The sequence below is a fragment of the Anser brachyrhynchus genome (genome assembly GCF_964034855.1).
Source record: "Anser brachyrhynchus genome assembly, chromosome: 19".
NCBI lineage: Eukaryota > Metazoa > Chordata > Aves > Anseriformes > Anatidae > Anser > Anser brachyrhynchus.
This window is the reverse complement of record NC_137712.1, coordinates 6,089,329-6,101,266: the sequence shown is the minus strand read 5'-3', so window position 1 is coordinate 6,101,266 and position 11,938 is coordinate 6,089,329. Positions and strand designations below refer to the sequence as shown.

General features: G+C 48.4%; 2 protein-coding genes across 2 annotated transcripts; both read right to left on the bottom strand.

Annotated features, from left to right (window-relative positions):
• LOC308180501 (torsin-1A-like) lies at window positions 1-5,908 on the bottom strand. The gene is made up of 5 exons (XM_080562340.1): window positions 5,533-5,908; window positions 4,473-4,738; window positions 2,181-2,356; window positions 1,962-2,089; window positions 1-1,331 (listed from the first exon to the last, which is right to left on the bottom strand). Exons 1-5 carry the CDS (start codon window positions 5,891-5,893, stop codon window positions 1,081-1,083), a joined length of 1,182 nt encoding a protein of 393 aa, XP_080418466.1. The 5' UTR covers window positions 5,894-5,908; the 3' UTR covers window positions 1-1,080.
• A 750-nt stretch (window positions 5,909-6,658) lies between these two features.
• On the bottom strand, window positions 6,659-11,867 carry LOC308180506 (splicing factor C9orf78). The gene is made up of 9 exons (XM_080562349.1): window positions 11,719-11,867; window positions 10,663-10,722; window positions 10,105-10,156; window positions 9,828-9,898; window positions 9,574-9,651; window positions 8,869-9,066; window positions 8,351-8,487; window positions 7,506-7,604; window positions 6,659-7,066 (listed from the first exon to the last, which is right to left on the bottom strand). Exons 1-9 carry the CDS (start codon window positions 11,799-11,801, stop codon window positions 6,975-6,977), a joined length of 870 nt encoding a protein of 289 aa, XP_080418475.1. The 5' UTR covers window positions 11,802-11,867; the 3' UTR covers window positions 6,659-6,974.
• Between the last annotated feature and the right edge of the window lie 71 nt (window positions 11,868-11,938).

The following is an 11,938-nucleotide window of genomic DNA, read 5'->3' as shown; positions in this document are numbered from 1 at the left end:
TACGTTTCTGATGAGGAAAGTTTATTTCGAACAGAAACTGGAATGAAAAAAGCCTCCGCAGTGCTCACATTTAGAAGGAAGTCGGGCGCTCTGCAGTAACTTCAGCTGACACGTTTCACATTGGTCGCAAACGCATTTGGATCGGTCTTAGTCCTTACCTCCAGGGCATACGGGATTGTGAGAACAGGAAAGGCAAAACCCTGCCGTTTGGCTTCTGAATTCTACACGGGGGCGAAGAGGAGAAACCTCTTTTCCAGTTCCTCGGTGTAAAATTTAACTTGTACACGTTTCCCATTACGTTACAACCTTCCCATGAAGCTGACCCAGCACTCACACAGGCTTTTCTCCTAGGAAGATCACTCCTAGGAGAGAACTGCGGGCAACTTTATTCATTAAAAAAATAACCAAAAACTGGAACCAACTACGATAAAGATACAGTCAAGGATTTTACCTTATTTCCTCTTTCTACTTAATATTAAGTCTTTTCACTGAACAGTATTCACACCAAAGAGTTTCACATTAACTTTGACTCAAAGGAAGCCAATTCATAGCACTGTTCTGAGACAGACATCGTTACTGCACAGCATTGGAAAGAATATACGTATTTTTAAGCTACATGAGGAGAAAATACACATATGCTTTTAATGCTGTTACAGGAGTTTACCCACACAAGCCCAGTGACGGCTTTCACAAGCAGGGACTTTGATCATGATTCTCAACCTTGCCTAGAGACCATCCACACCAATCCAAAACCAAATTAAAATCAGGTCATAATCTTAGTCCCGCTCTACATGCCAACAGCCTGCCGAATGGTTCTGGTGATCAATACACGATTTGAGAGGAGTCTTGGGCACGATCAGACAAAGAGTCCCTGCGTTCACAGAGCAGCTCTTCCTTACCTTGATGGCACAACGCGACGTACCTGGGAGCCGTGACTAGTGACAGAATAAAAATGCAGAGGCACTGCCACTTATTTACACACCAGTTTAAAACAATGGTCCTTTCTTTACAAAGTGCTTAAAAATGAAATGTCCTGGGTTCTTCATTTTGTGATTAAGTTAAATTTGCAGCAATAAAGCATTAGAAGTCATAGTAATAATCCAGCTTCGCATCCACAGTTTTACATCCTTTATCTGAATAAATTCTCTCCTCTCTGGGGAAGTAGGTCATCTCGTCCGCTATCCTGGTTAAAATGTCTTCATCCACGGTGTAGCCACGTGATTTGATCTCAACCCTGACACACATTTTCACATGTTTGTATTCCAGAGGCAGGAAGGGAACAAAGTAGTCAATGAGATTTTTGTCAATCAAGGTGCTGTGCCAAAATCCACCTACAAAGGGAAAGAGAAGGGCCTTGTTTCTACTCCTCTAGTTAAACACAACGATATCACAGCCCTCTGCTAGGAACCAGTAAAAGTTTATGTGTATTATTAGGGCCCTATAACGCACAAATCAGTCCATTCTCACAGTGCTTTTTGCATAATCTTAGACACACAGATGTGTGTGGCCTGTTGGATCTCTTTCAAATGAACACATTTAAAACCTTGCTCCCCAGACGCTGGTCTCATACCTTCACCCCTTCCACGTAAAGAACGTATCTTCTATTAAGAGCAAGACAATCTGCTCTCGGAGAGCTGATTTTTTTTTCCCCAGAGCTTTCATCCAGCCTTAGATTTCTTTTATGCTTGCTTTCCCCTTAGCCCATTAGCATGTCAGTAAATGCACAGCACAGACTTCCCCCCACCTATGTGAGCCAGCAGACAACCGAGGTACACGCAGAGCTCTATTTCCTCACAAGAGCTGTCCCATAGGCCTCCAAACTGCGCTGTGGCTCCTCAGTAGCCAAAACCCAGAGGCCACACCAAGAAATCAGAGCTGTCAAAGTACAGCTCGTACACTAAACCAGGCCATCACTTTTGTGGGGTTTTCACCACCTCAAAAACAATCAGAGTTTCACTCACTATTTTTGTTGTTGAAGACAGATACAGACAGTGCGTTCTGTATGTCTGTGAGCTCTATGTCTTCCCTTGCCCTCCCGTTTCTCCAGAAATCTAGCGCCAGCTCCGTTATCTTTTCAGCTCCAGCATTGCTAAGTAAAGAGAAAACAAAGGTTGTATCTGAAGGTAGTTTTAAAAGGCACTGAGCGCACAGGACAGCAAGCCTGAGACGTCTCCTCCTACCTGAGGAATATGAAGATGGCTTTCCTGTAAGACACTCCATCCAGGAGCTCGTAGTAGTCCAGGAATGGCTTGATGGAGTCAATGAGTCCTGCGTGCATTTTATCCATTTCATCAAATATGAAGAGTGATCGGGGACAGATGCTCACGTTTCCCCGAATCCATGATTGCAACTGGTCCTGAGTGGCGTAAAAACAGAAGCAGCTGAAAGAACTTGCGTTGAAAAGACAGAAAATAGGACTGGTGCCTATTGAGTTTTGTATTCCTTTCAGTTGTGTCACTTCAATAGCTTTGGCTTCTTGGCTAAAACATGGCTGAAAGCTGTAAATAAAACTTATAAAACCAAATGTCATGCTAGCTCTGAGAAATTTTGAAAACACTAAGAGACAACACAGAACAAGCAGGAGATCTCCTCAAAAGATGTTCCTGAAAAAATAACAAAAATGAAAGCCTGCTCATCAGGACAAAGGACAGGTACCACCAAGGAACAGCAACACAAAGCAAAGCCCTGTCAAGTAAGCTGCTTACTTTTGGCAGCACTTTGGTCTGAACATCTTTAGGTGTCAAAACTACAAACAAGGTTATATTTACTACGTGAACAGCACCATTAGGAAATTCCACCTGCTGTCACTAGCACAAGTAGAAACAGAATTCAGTTCTCAGCCCTTAATCATTCCCAAGTTAAATGAAGACAATTATGAGCCCTTCTTAAACCACAGTATTGCTCAGACAGGGTAATGCTTTACTGTAAAGATTCTCTCACTTAATGGTTACATTTTTCTCTCCTTGTGTGTGACCTTTAAGATCAGTAACAAAATAATGTTATACTGTGTTAAGTAATGTTATAAGTAATGTTAAGTAATAAGTAATGTTATACTTTATACTGTGTATAAAAAGCGATAGATAGTTCCTCCTACTGCCATGGGCAGCAAGTTTACCAAGCAGCGTGTTCATCTCAAAATAAAAGCAGAAAGGGATCCGTTTTATTTTAGAACAGCTCAGCTGCAAGAAGGATAAAAGCAAGCTGTAAAAGAGGAAATATCTACTTCTGCCACTTAGAAAGTAGGTTTGTAGACCTATTCCCATTTTCAACACATACAAATAGAATATAAACATTCGGTACTAGAAAACACCGTACTACTCATTCAAACTCTGCTGTCAACAAAGCTAAAACAAAAACAAAACAAAACAAAAAAAACACACCAGAAAACGTATATCTGAAATACCGCCCCACAATATCCACCAGCCTACAAAGCTGCACTGATGCTTCCCAAACCTGGGGAATGATTCCAAATAAGTTCACCCGTACCTTTCTGGCAACAGCGTCTTGTTATTTTGTTTTACAGCTGGGAGATGGTAGCATAGCAAAACTAAACAACCTGCTCAGTGCAAGAAGCAGGAAGTTACACACGCACCTCAGACAGAAAGCTTCAGCTTTCCACGGTACCTAACGTGCTTGGAGGCCACCAGACGGTTCATCAGTGTCACAAACCATTCCTTGTCTTTCGCAGTGCCCCTCAGCATATCACCTAACGATGGAAGCCTGCCGATTCACTGTTATCATTAAGTCACACACATCTCTAAGTAAAGCGTAGAACAATAAAAATTAACCACATCGTTCTTCCCTAAAGAGAGGCTCAACACAGATGCAAAAAAAGTCTTTACTTTCACAGGAGAACCAGTCCTGCTGTATGTTAGGATTTACCTAATGCTATGCAGAAGATTCCAAAACTGGCACGGGGTACATTTTACAGCGTAGAACAGCACCTAGGTTTTTAGTACTGATGGTGCTACCAGAAAACCTAGGAAGTCCAGATACATAATAACGGCAATACAATTTTAGACAGGTCAGACAGAAGCTTATTAACCGTGATGGCAGCAAAAAAGCATCTGGGCTGCACCTCCCCTCTGCGCCCCTGTTCTCTGCCCAGTGACTGCCGAGACTTGTGTGCTGCTTCAAAGAGGCGAGGAAAAAAAATCCTTCCAACGTTAACAAAGCCAGGTACCCAACCCTGCGAGCTGTGGCTGCTTGTTAACTGCCACAACCGACAGCGTGCAGTCGGTGCTGGCAGAGCCTATGGGGTGGCACAGCCAGCAGTGCCTTAGGTTGGATACAGAGGTTGCAAATACCCCCATGCTGCCAGCTGTTAGGCACAAGGAATGTTCTTTTTCTTAGGCAAAACTTAGCCACATGTCTCAAATCATAAAGGTTAATAATTTTAGCGCCTCCGGGCTGTAATGTTTACAACCGAACACAGCAGTGACTGCTGCCCCCTGCCGCGAGTTCCGCCTTACCTTGTAGATGTTGATGTCCTGAGCGTGAGGGAAATGTAAAGTAGCCACGAACTGATGGACGTATTTACTCTTCAGACCTTTTTTATAAATGCTTTCGGCGATTATCTTACTGACAAAGTTTTTGCCTGTTCCAGTCCACCCGTGCAAGGAGAGGGTGAGAGGCTTCTTGGCGTTTTCGTTGTTGAGGAAGCCCTTCACGGCCTTTACCACCACCTTGCTCACCAGGTGCTGCCCGAAGAGCTTTCTGTCCAGGTTCTCCTGCAGGGCTGGGGAGCAGGACACCGCCGTCAGGGGAGGAACCGCCCGCAGCTCCCGGCCCTTCCCCGGAGCCACGGGATCAAAGGGCTGGCCAAGCTGGAGTCAAGCCGCAGTCCCTTCCCTGTCCCCTGGGCCCAAATTCCCCGTCCTCCTTCCTTGTTCTCCTTCCTTGTCCCCCTTCCCTCTTCCGCTTTCCTGCTCCCAAATTCCCCATGCCCCAGGACCCCCTTCTCCGTCCCCTGGGGTCCTCTTTTCCCATCCCCCTAGGACCCAAATCCCCATCCTCTGGAGCCCCGGGGCCCCCTACCGTCGGGTTCCCTTCCTCATCCCCCAGAACCCCAAATCCCTGTCCTGCCGAACCCCCTTCCCCATCTCCTTGTTCCCAAATTCCCCGTCCCCTTTCCCCATCTCTTGGGGCCCCCTTCCCCATCCCCTAGGTCCCAATTCCTCATCCCCTTCCCCTATCCCCCTTCCCCATCCCTCTAGACCCCCTAATCCCCAGACCCCCTACCCCCAGGCCCCCCTTTCCGTCCCCCCGGGACCCAATTTCTCGTCCTCCAGAGCCCGGGGGCCCCCTACCCTCGGGTTCCCTTCCTCATCCCCCAGGACCCCAATTCCCCGTCCCCCTTCCCGGTCTCCTGGGGCCCCCTTCCCCGTCCCCCCGAGACCCCAAATCCCCGTCCCCCTTCCCAGTCCCCCTTCTCCCGTCCCCCCGGGACCCCCTCCCCCTCATCCCGCAGCCTTCAGAAGAGCAGGGCCCCCCCGTCCCCTCAGCCTCCCCCCGGTCCCGCCCCGCCCGTACCGGCGGCGGCGCGCAGGTCGTGCCGCTGCAGGCAGCACTCCCTGAAGTAGCAGTAGAGCCGCGGGTACGAGATGATGCCGGTGAGCGCCGAGGCGGCGGCGCCGGCGATCGCCAGCCCCAGGCTGATGGGCTCCACGGCGCCCGCGGGCGCGGGCAGCAGCAGCGGCGGCAGCAGCAGCAGCAACAGCGCCAGCCCCGGGGCCGCCCGCGGGCCGCCCCGCAGCCCCGTCATGGCCCGCACGGCCCCGCCGCCGCCCCGCCGCCGCTTCCGCCGCGCCGCGCCGCTTCCGCCGCCGCCATCTTGGACCCGGGCAGAGGCGGAGCTGGAGGCGAGGCGGCGGCCATGTTGGGTGTGGCACATGTGGTGTTGGGCGCCATGGCGGCCATCTTGGGTGTGGCGGCGGCCATCTTGGGAGGGTGTTGTAATTAAGGGCTGTTCATTAAGGATGGGCCGGAGAGTGCGGGTGTCCCTTGTGCCTGTACTTCCAGCCAAGCTGGAGGATTTTTCCCCTTTCCCCTATTTTTGGCTAAAGGAGGAATGGGGGCTATCCCCCCAGGCCTGTGGAGGTGCTCAGGAAGCTGCGCCCAGCCCAGAAAGAAAAAAAACATTTGTGACAGCTTAAAAACACTTTTATTGTTTTTAAATTCAAAGTCTTGCCTTCAGGCTCCCCCACATGACAGTTCCTGGCTCGCAGGCTGCAGGGCCTCTCCCCCAGCTGCCCAGGGAGCTGAAAAGAGACGTTCCTCAGCCTCCACAGGTACAGCCCGAGCCGAGCTTCTCCCTGCTCACAGCTACCATAAAATGCAGTGAGCTGCTACAGAGGTCTACAGGCAGAAAAATACAAAACGCCACGCACAGTACAGAGTGCGTAACCCACGTGCCGGGTGCCTGCTGTCACTCCTCGTGCTGTGACATGACCCAGCAAGGCAGTGCCAACACCAGGCTCCTGCAGGAGCACCCGCGAGCCCAGCTGAGGAGCAGCAGCACCGAGCTTGCCGCTATCTATTGCATTATGTGCAGCAAGGGCCCGTGGGAACAAAGAAGCAGCATTTTACAAAGTTGCATCCCCCCCCCCGAGGCGGCTTTAAACCTTCCCTTCATATTCACAAGGCAAACAGCACTGCTGCTTTTAAAATATCTTTTTTTTCCCACATTTTTAAGGTATAAGAATCTGTAAAAGCAATGTTTTCCCACTAAAAAAAAAAGCTCACAGTTTTATAAAAGAAGTTTTATAACTGAAAATAAGTTATATACAAGATTTTACCGACCAGAGTTCACAATCACCTGCAAACTGATTCACTACAAGATCACAAGAAAAGGTTTGTAGTTAACACCAGCACATGAAGGCAGTGACTCTCCCCACCTCCGTTTCAGGTCACTGACACAGAATTCTTTATTAGTAGAAAACAAGAACCTCTGCAAAGACTTCAGTCCACGTTCATCAGTATCGCCTGTTCATCTTCTTGAACTTCTCATAGTGATAATCGTCGGTTGCTTTTTCATTGGGTGGACGTTTGCGATTTGGAGGAGACCCTTCAAACAAAAGAGAAGGAAATAACACTTCCTGTCCTTTCACATATGCAACAGAAAGGAGTTTTAATTCTACCACTTCCCTTATGAACTCCACAGAACTACAGCCCCTTGCTATGAGAAAAGTTATTCCTTTAGCCACCTGTGCTCCTAAATCTAGTGCCCCTTTGTCATCCCAGCAAACCCTTGTTAGTCAGCGTGGCCAATGTGTTTCAGTTCTGACCTCTGCTACTCCACCTTTAGGAATCCCTAAAACATCCTCCATCCTGTGTGACCTGCCGTGGGTACAAGTGTAACTGCCTCCTATGGACTTCAAATACAGATTGCTCCATTTCCCCACTAACTCAGGGCACCCAAGAGAAGAGAAAGCAAGAGCAGCTAGGTCAGTTCTCTGTTACATTTCAGCATCTTCCTCTTACGACACTTCAAGTTCGGAACTTACGCTCGGGTTCTGGTCTCTCTGTATCCCCCACTCTCAGAGGACGGGGCTTTGGCTCTTCTTTATTTCTTCTCACTGGTGCATTTAGCTCCTCGTGATAAACTGAAGGAAGGAAAACATCAGATAAGAAACATTTCAGTTGTGTTATTTAGACAGACATATTTCTATGGTATTTGTTACAACTGATGTTCAGCGGAAAGAACAGAACAAGCATTCTTGTAATTGGTTTATATGGATAATCAATGCATGCAAGATGGGATACAGCAAATTTCAGTAGCACTGTTTAATCAGAAGTGGTCCAAAGATTCTTCATTTCCTTTGGAACACACAAATCTGACTCCAAATCACCTCTGTAGGCGTGGTTAGACACAGTAGAAGGCTGCCTTTCCTCCAGATGGCTGCAGTATGAGCGTCTCTCCCGGAAATTAATTCCCATCTCCTGTCTAGTAAGATCTATGTATGCTTGACCACCTGTGTGCTTTGGCAGCCCGGAAAATTGATTCTCTAAATTATAACCCATCATTTATAACCACAGACAAGGCAGGCATTTACAGCACACGTTCACGAAACAACTTAAAGAAAAAGTCTGGAAATTTATGAGGCACTGTCAACTGGGAGTTCAAGAGCAGAAAGTTAGGCCGTAAGTAATAATCCCCTCTCCTTGCTGATGGATGGAAAAAACAGGCCAAGCCACATGGGGTCTATATGAGCATCCCAGAGAAAGGAATCAGCTGCTTGTGCTGATCCATGAACTAATTTCTCCTGAACCAGACTACATCCCAGCTGACCGATTTTCTTTAGGAGAGGAGCAGGTCACACCTGGGTCAGGAGAGCTACGGGAGACTTACATCTGTTGTGCTGGACATAGTTAACAGCCATGTTTGTAGGAACAAAGGAAGTTTCACTGTCTTTCTTTTTGTTCTGCTGCTCTGCCAGCAGCTTGGCCTTCGCCTCTTCAGTCGAGATGATGTTTTTTATTTTTGCACTAGAAGAAAAACAAAGAAAAAATATTCATATTTAAAAACAACACCAAAATCATATTTAAAAAGAGTAACAGGCAAAGGAATTATCCTGAGCATATGGATTTGGGTGTAGTAATAGCATTGCTATTGTATTTAATACGCTTTTTGAGAGAGAAAGCAGTGCTATAGAAACTTTGATGCTTAGATGCTTTGTTTCAAAGGCAAAAGGGAAGCTCACATCTGCTGAACACCTCACTAATCCAGACCAAGGCCGAATCCCACCACAGAGCGAACTGGGAGCTGTGTAATCCAACCACCCCACTGCTCTGCCAATTGACAGTTCCTAGTCACGGTGCTCCTCCTGGCAATTCAGGCCATGACTAACAGGTCTGTGAACAACATACTCAATTCCCAGGTCCACTTCAGGGATGCCACTTAGCATCTGGTTGGACAGCATCTCTTCAGTCTTCTTGGCAGAGGAGACACGGATGTTCTCTGGCAGCTCGTACAGAGAGTCCTCGGCATTCTTAAGCTTCACCTTCTGCTCCTCATTCTCCACAATTCCTTTCCTCTTCTTCAGCTCTGTCTCAATGTACTTCATCCTAAAGTGCAGCACACAAGGGACATGTGGTATTTAGTTCTGTTTTCTGTACTCTATCCCAACACTGCTGTGCACAGCTGCGAGCGCTCTGTGAGCGCTCAATGGCTGGGAGGGAGGAATGAATAATCTCTCCAAAAGTACTCAGCTAACATCAACTGCATGAAACAAGGTATTTTCAGCTCTGTCCAAGAAACGATCAGATCCTCCGAGCTCTTTCACAACCAGCAAGGAAGGCAGCTGCTGGTATTTAATGCCACCGTACTGGCTGGCTGACTGGCACCTCCTAGCTTTGCCCACGAAAATGCCTTCTCGAGTCTGGCAGCCAAAAGGTGAAAGAGCAAGCGAAGGTTTCTGTGAGAATCAGAAAGACGTTTTGGGAACACTCAGTATTGAAGATAGGAGAAGAAAAAAAAAACACACACACACACACACACACACACACAACAACTGTGAGAGGACACCCAACCCAGAATTCAACTTCACAGACGCGCCATGCAGCTCAACTTACATGTCAGCATCTTCATCTCGCCTGTTGGTTTCAGCCGAGAAGGAAGTTCCCAAGTTGAGATCTTCCTCTTCATTAATCCTAAATGGAAACCACAGTGCTACAGTTGTTTGTTGCTTGTTTTAACTAATTTGACAAGTTAACATAGCAGTAGCTAGCCAAGCTGAATTATATTAAATTCAGCAACATCTGGTCAGTTTATTGCTGTGTCTTAATATCAGTCCAGGGAAAGGTCTTTGGAAGTCACACGCACCCACCTGTCCTTGCCTCGTTCTTTCAGTTTCTTCATGTCCACCATCCCCCCAGATTTTATCTTAAATGGGTCATCCTGGAATTTAAGAAAAAAAATGAGAAACCCTGAAGCTTCCCTTCAGTTTACTCCTAGTCTTCAAAATCTGAATGAAAACAAAAATTATTGAGCTGTGACATGAGGCCTATTCCAGACCAGACTGCCACAGCGACCCACTGCGCCACACTGATGTCCTCACATCGTTACAGCTTAGCAGTGAGGTGGTGAAAGTATCCAGAACTTACCACAAGCGTCGCTTCTTCTTGCAGCTTCTCTCCCACAAGCAGAGCTACAGCGCTAGTCAGTCAGATAAAGTAAAAAAAAATAAATAAAAATCAGTAGAATTAAACATATTACCAACAATACCGTCTTTGTTCGTCCTTCACCACATCTAACAGATGATCTCAAACACAGTGACAGTAGGTAAGAGAGGAGAGAGGTAAGTTAGGAGGCAGATGTGAAAGGGTCCAACTTACACCTACCATTCTGTTACGTGCACGGGACAGACGTATTCTGATTAAATGCATTTCACGACAAATCCCAATCTTACTCTTCTTCCTCATGGCTGGGACACAGAACAGATTTTGTACGCTAAACTGACATGGTGTGTCTGTAACTGACTCACCCTCTTTTCCATCCTCAGGATTTAACATACAAAATCCTCTATCAGTAATGTACTTTTGGCACTACTGGACAAGTAACTGTTTCTATGGAAAGGAGGCACGTGGCAATAGAGAAATTTACTGTTATATTAAACCACCAGACAGAGCACATCCTCACACCCCTGGTGCTACAGCCCTTACCTCACCCCATTGGGTCGCTTTCTGAGGCTCTGCACTTCTTTGGCTTCCTCGAGTTTTAACCTGAAGAAAAAACATTGGACTTAGTACTTGATGCTTTGGTTTTAATTAACTTAGTTTGATTTCCTGCATTTAAATATTAGTGCCCATCTACTCTTCTGGTTACAGATTAAGTAGATATTTTATATTTTACTTTATTAAAAGTTTTATTAAAGAGATCAGAAGAAACACATGGGCTGTCCCTCCAACACATCTTCCCTCAGCTGAGGCACAAAACATTCAGACACCGAAAGAGTTTAAGAAGCCAACATGGGAAATGCGAGCCAACAACCCCTGCTTCTGATTTCGTTTTGCTGAGATCTCCAGACAATGAAGATCTCCCTCACAAGACAGAGGGTCGCCTTGCACGAGGAGCTAACACGGGGCTCCTTTACTCCTTCAACCGCCCGCGTGAGCTAACACAACAACGCAGTCGGTGCCCTGAAGAATGGGGACAACCAACAGCAAAACCAACGGCAGCCCCCAGGTGAAGATCTATCGGCGCATCAGGGAAAGGTTCGGTGAAAACTTCAATCCAGGGCTCTACGCTCACGTTATCGATGTTTTCAGGCACTGAGGCGCCTCCTAAGGAGGCACGCCTTTCGCTGCCTGTCACCAAGGGCGCCCCAGGAAACCCCTCACAGAAGTAAACCACCACCGGCAAGGTGCTGTTGGGCTGCACGGGTAACACACCGCCCGCAGGTGCCGAGTTCCGCGGGGTGCAAGCGCAGGGACGGGCACGGCGGGGGGGGGGGGCCGCGATACGACGCGATGCTACGCGATAGGATGTAGCGTGACGTGATATGACGCAGTGTGACGCCGCGCAGCGAGGCCGTGACGCGACACAACGGCGTCGCGCGGCGGCATGACGCGACGCTGCGGCGCGGCAGCGCGATGTGACGCCGGGACGCCGCGACACGACGCGATACGACGCGATATGCCGCGATATGACATCACGGCGGCGCGGCGGGCCCGGGCGGCGCTGTTAGCCCACCTCCCCCGGCGTTCCCGTGCTCTCACCTGACCTCCCTGGCCAGCTCCTCGTCCTCCTCATCCTCCTCGGGCTCCTCCCTGCGCCTCCTGAACGACCTGGCGGCCGCCATGCCGCCCCTCCCCTCTCCTACCCCCCCATCCGTCGCGGCGCGATGACGTCACGCAGCCACGCCGACACCGCCCCTTCCGCCAGCACTTCGACCTGGCAAAAAGAGGGGCGTGTCCCCCTCCCTCCGGTCCGGGCGCG

What these genes read in the sequence shown, in the direction of transcription:
- LOC308180501 (XM_080562340.1), bottom strand. Translation starts at nt 5,893, where the DNA reads ATGTGCCACACCCAACATGGCCGCCGCCTCGCCTCCAGCTCCGCCTCT. An exon ending in AGGACATCAACATCTACAAG is followed by an intron (nt 2,357 to 4,472) that starts GTAAGGCGGAAC and finishes TACGCCACTCAG; the next exon opens with GACCAGTTGCAATCATGGAT. An exon ending in TGTCTTCAACAACAAAAATA is followed by an intron (nt 1,332 to 1,961) that starts GTGAGTGAAACT and finishes TTCCCTTTGTAG; the next exon opens with GTGGATTTTGGCACAGCACC.
- LOC308180506 (XM_080562349.1), bottom strand. Translation starts at nt 11,801, where the DNA reads ATGGCGGCCGCCAGGTCGTTCAGGAGGCGCAGGGAGGAGCCCGAGGAG. An exon ending in AAGCGACCCAATGGGGTGAG is followed by an intron (nt 10,157 to 10,662) that starts GTAAGGGCTGTA and finishes CTGACTGACTAG; the next exon opens with CGCTGTAGCTCTGCTTGTGG. An exon ending in AAGAAGAAGCGACGCTTGTG is followed by an intron (nt 9,899 to 10,104) that starts GTAAGTTCTGGA and finishes CTTAAATTCCAG; the next exon opens with GATGACCCATTTAAGATAAA.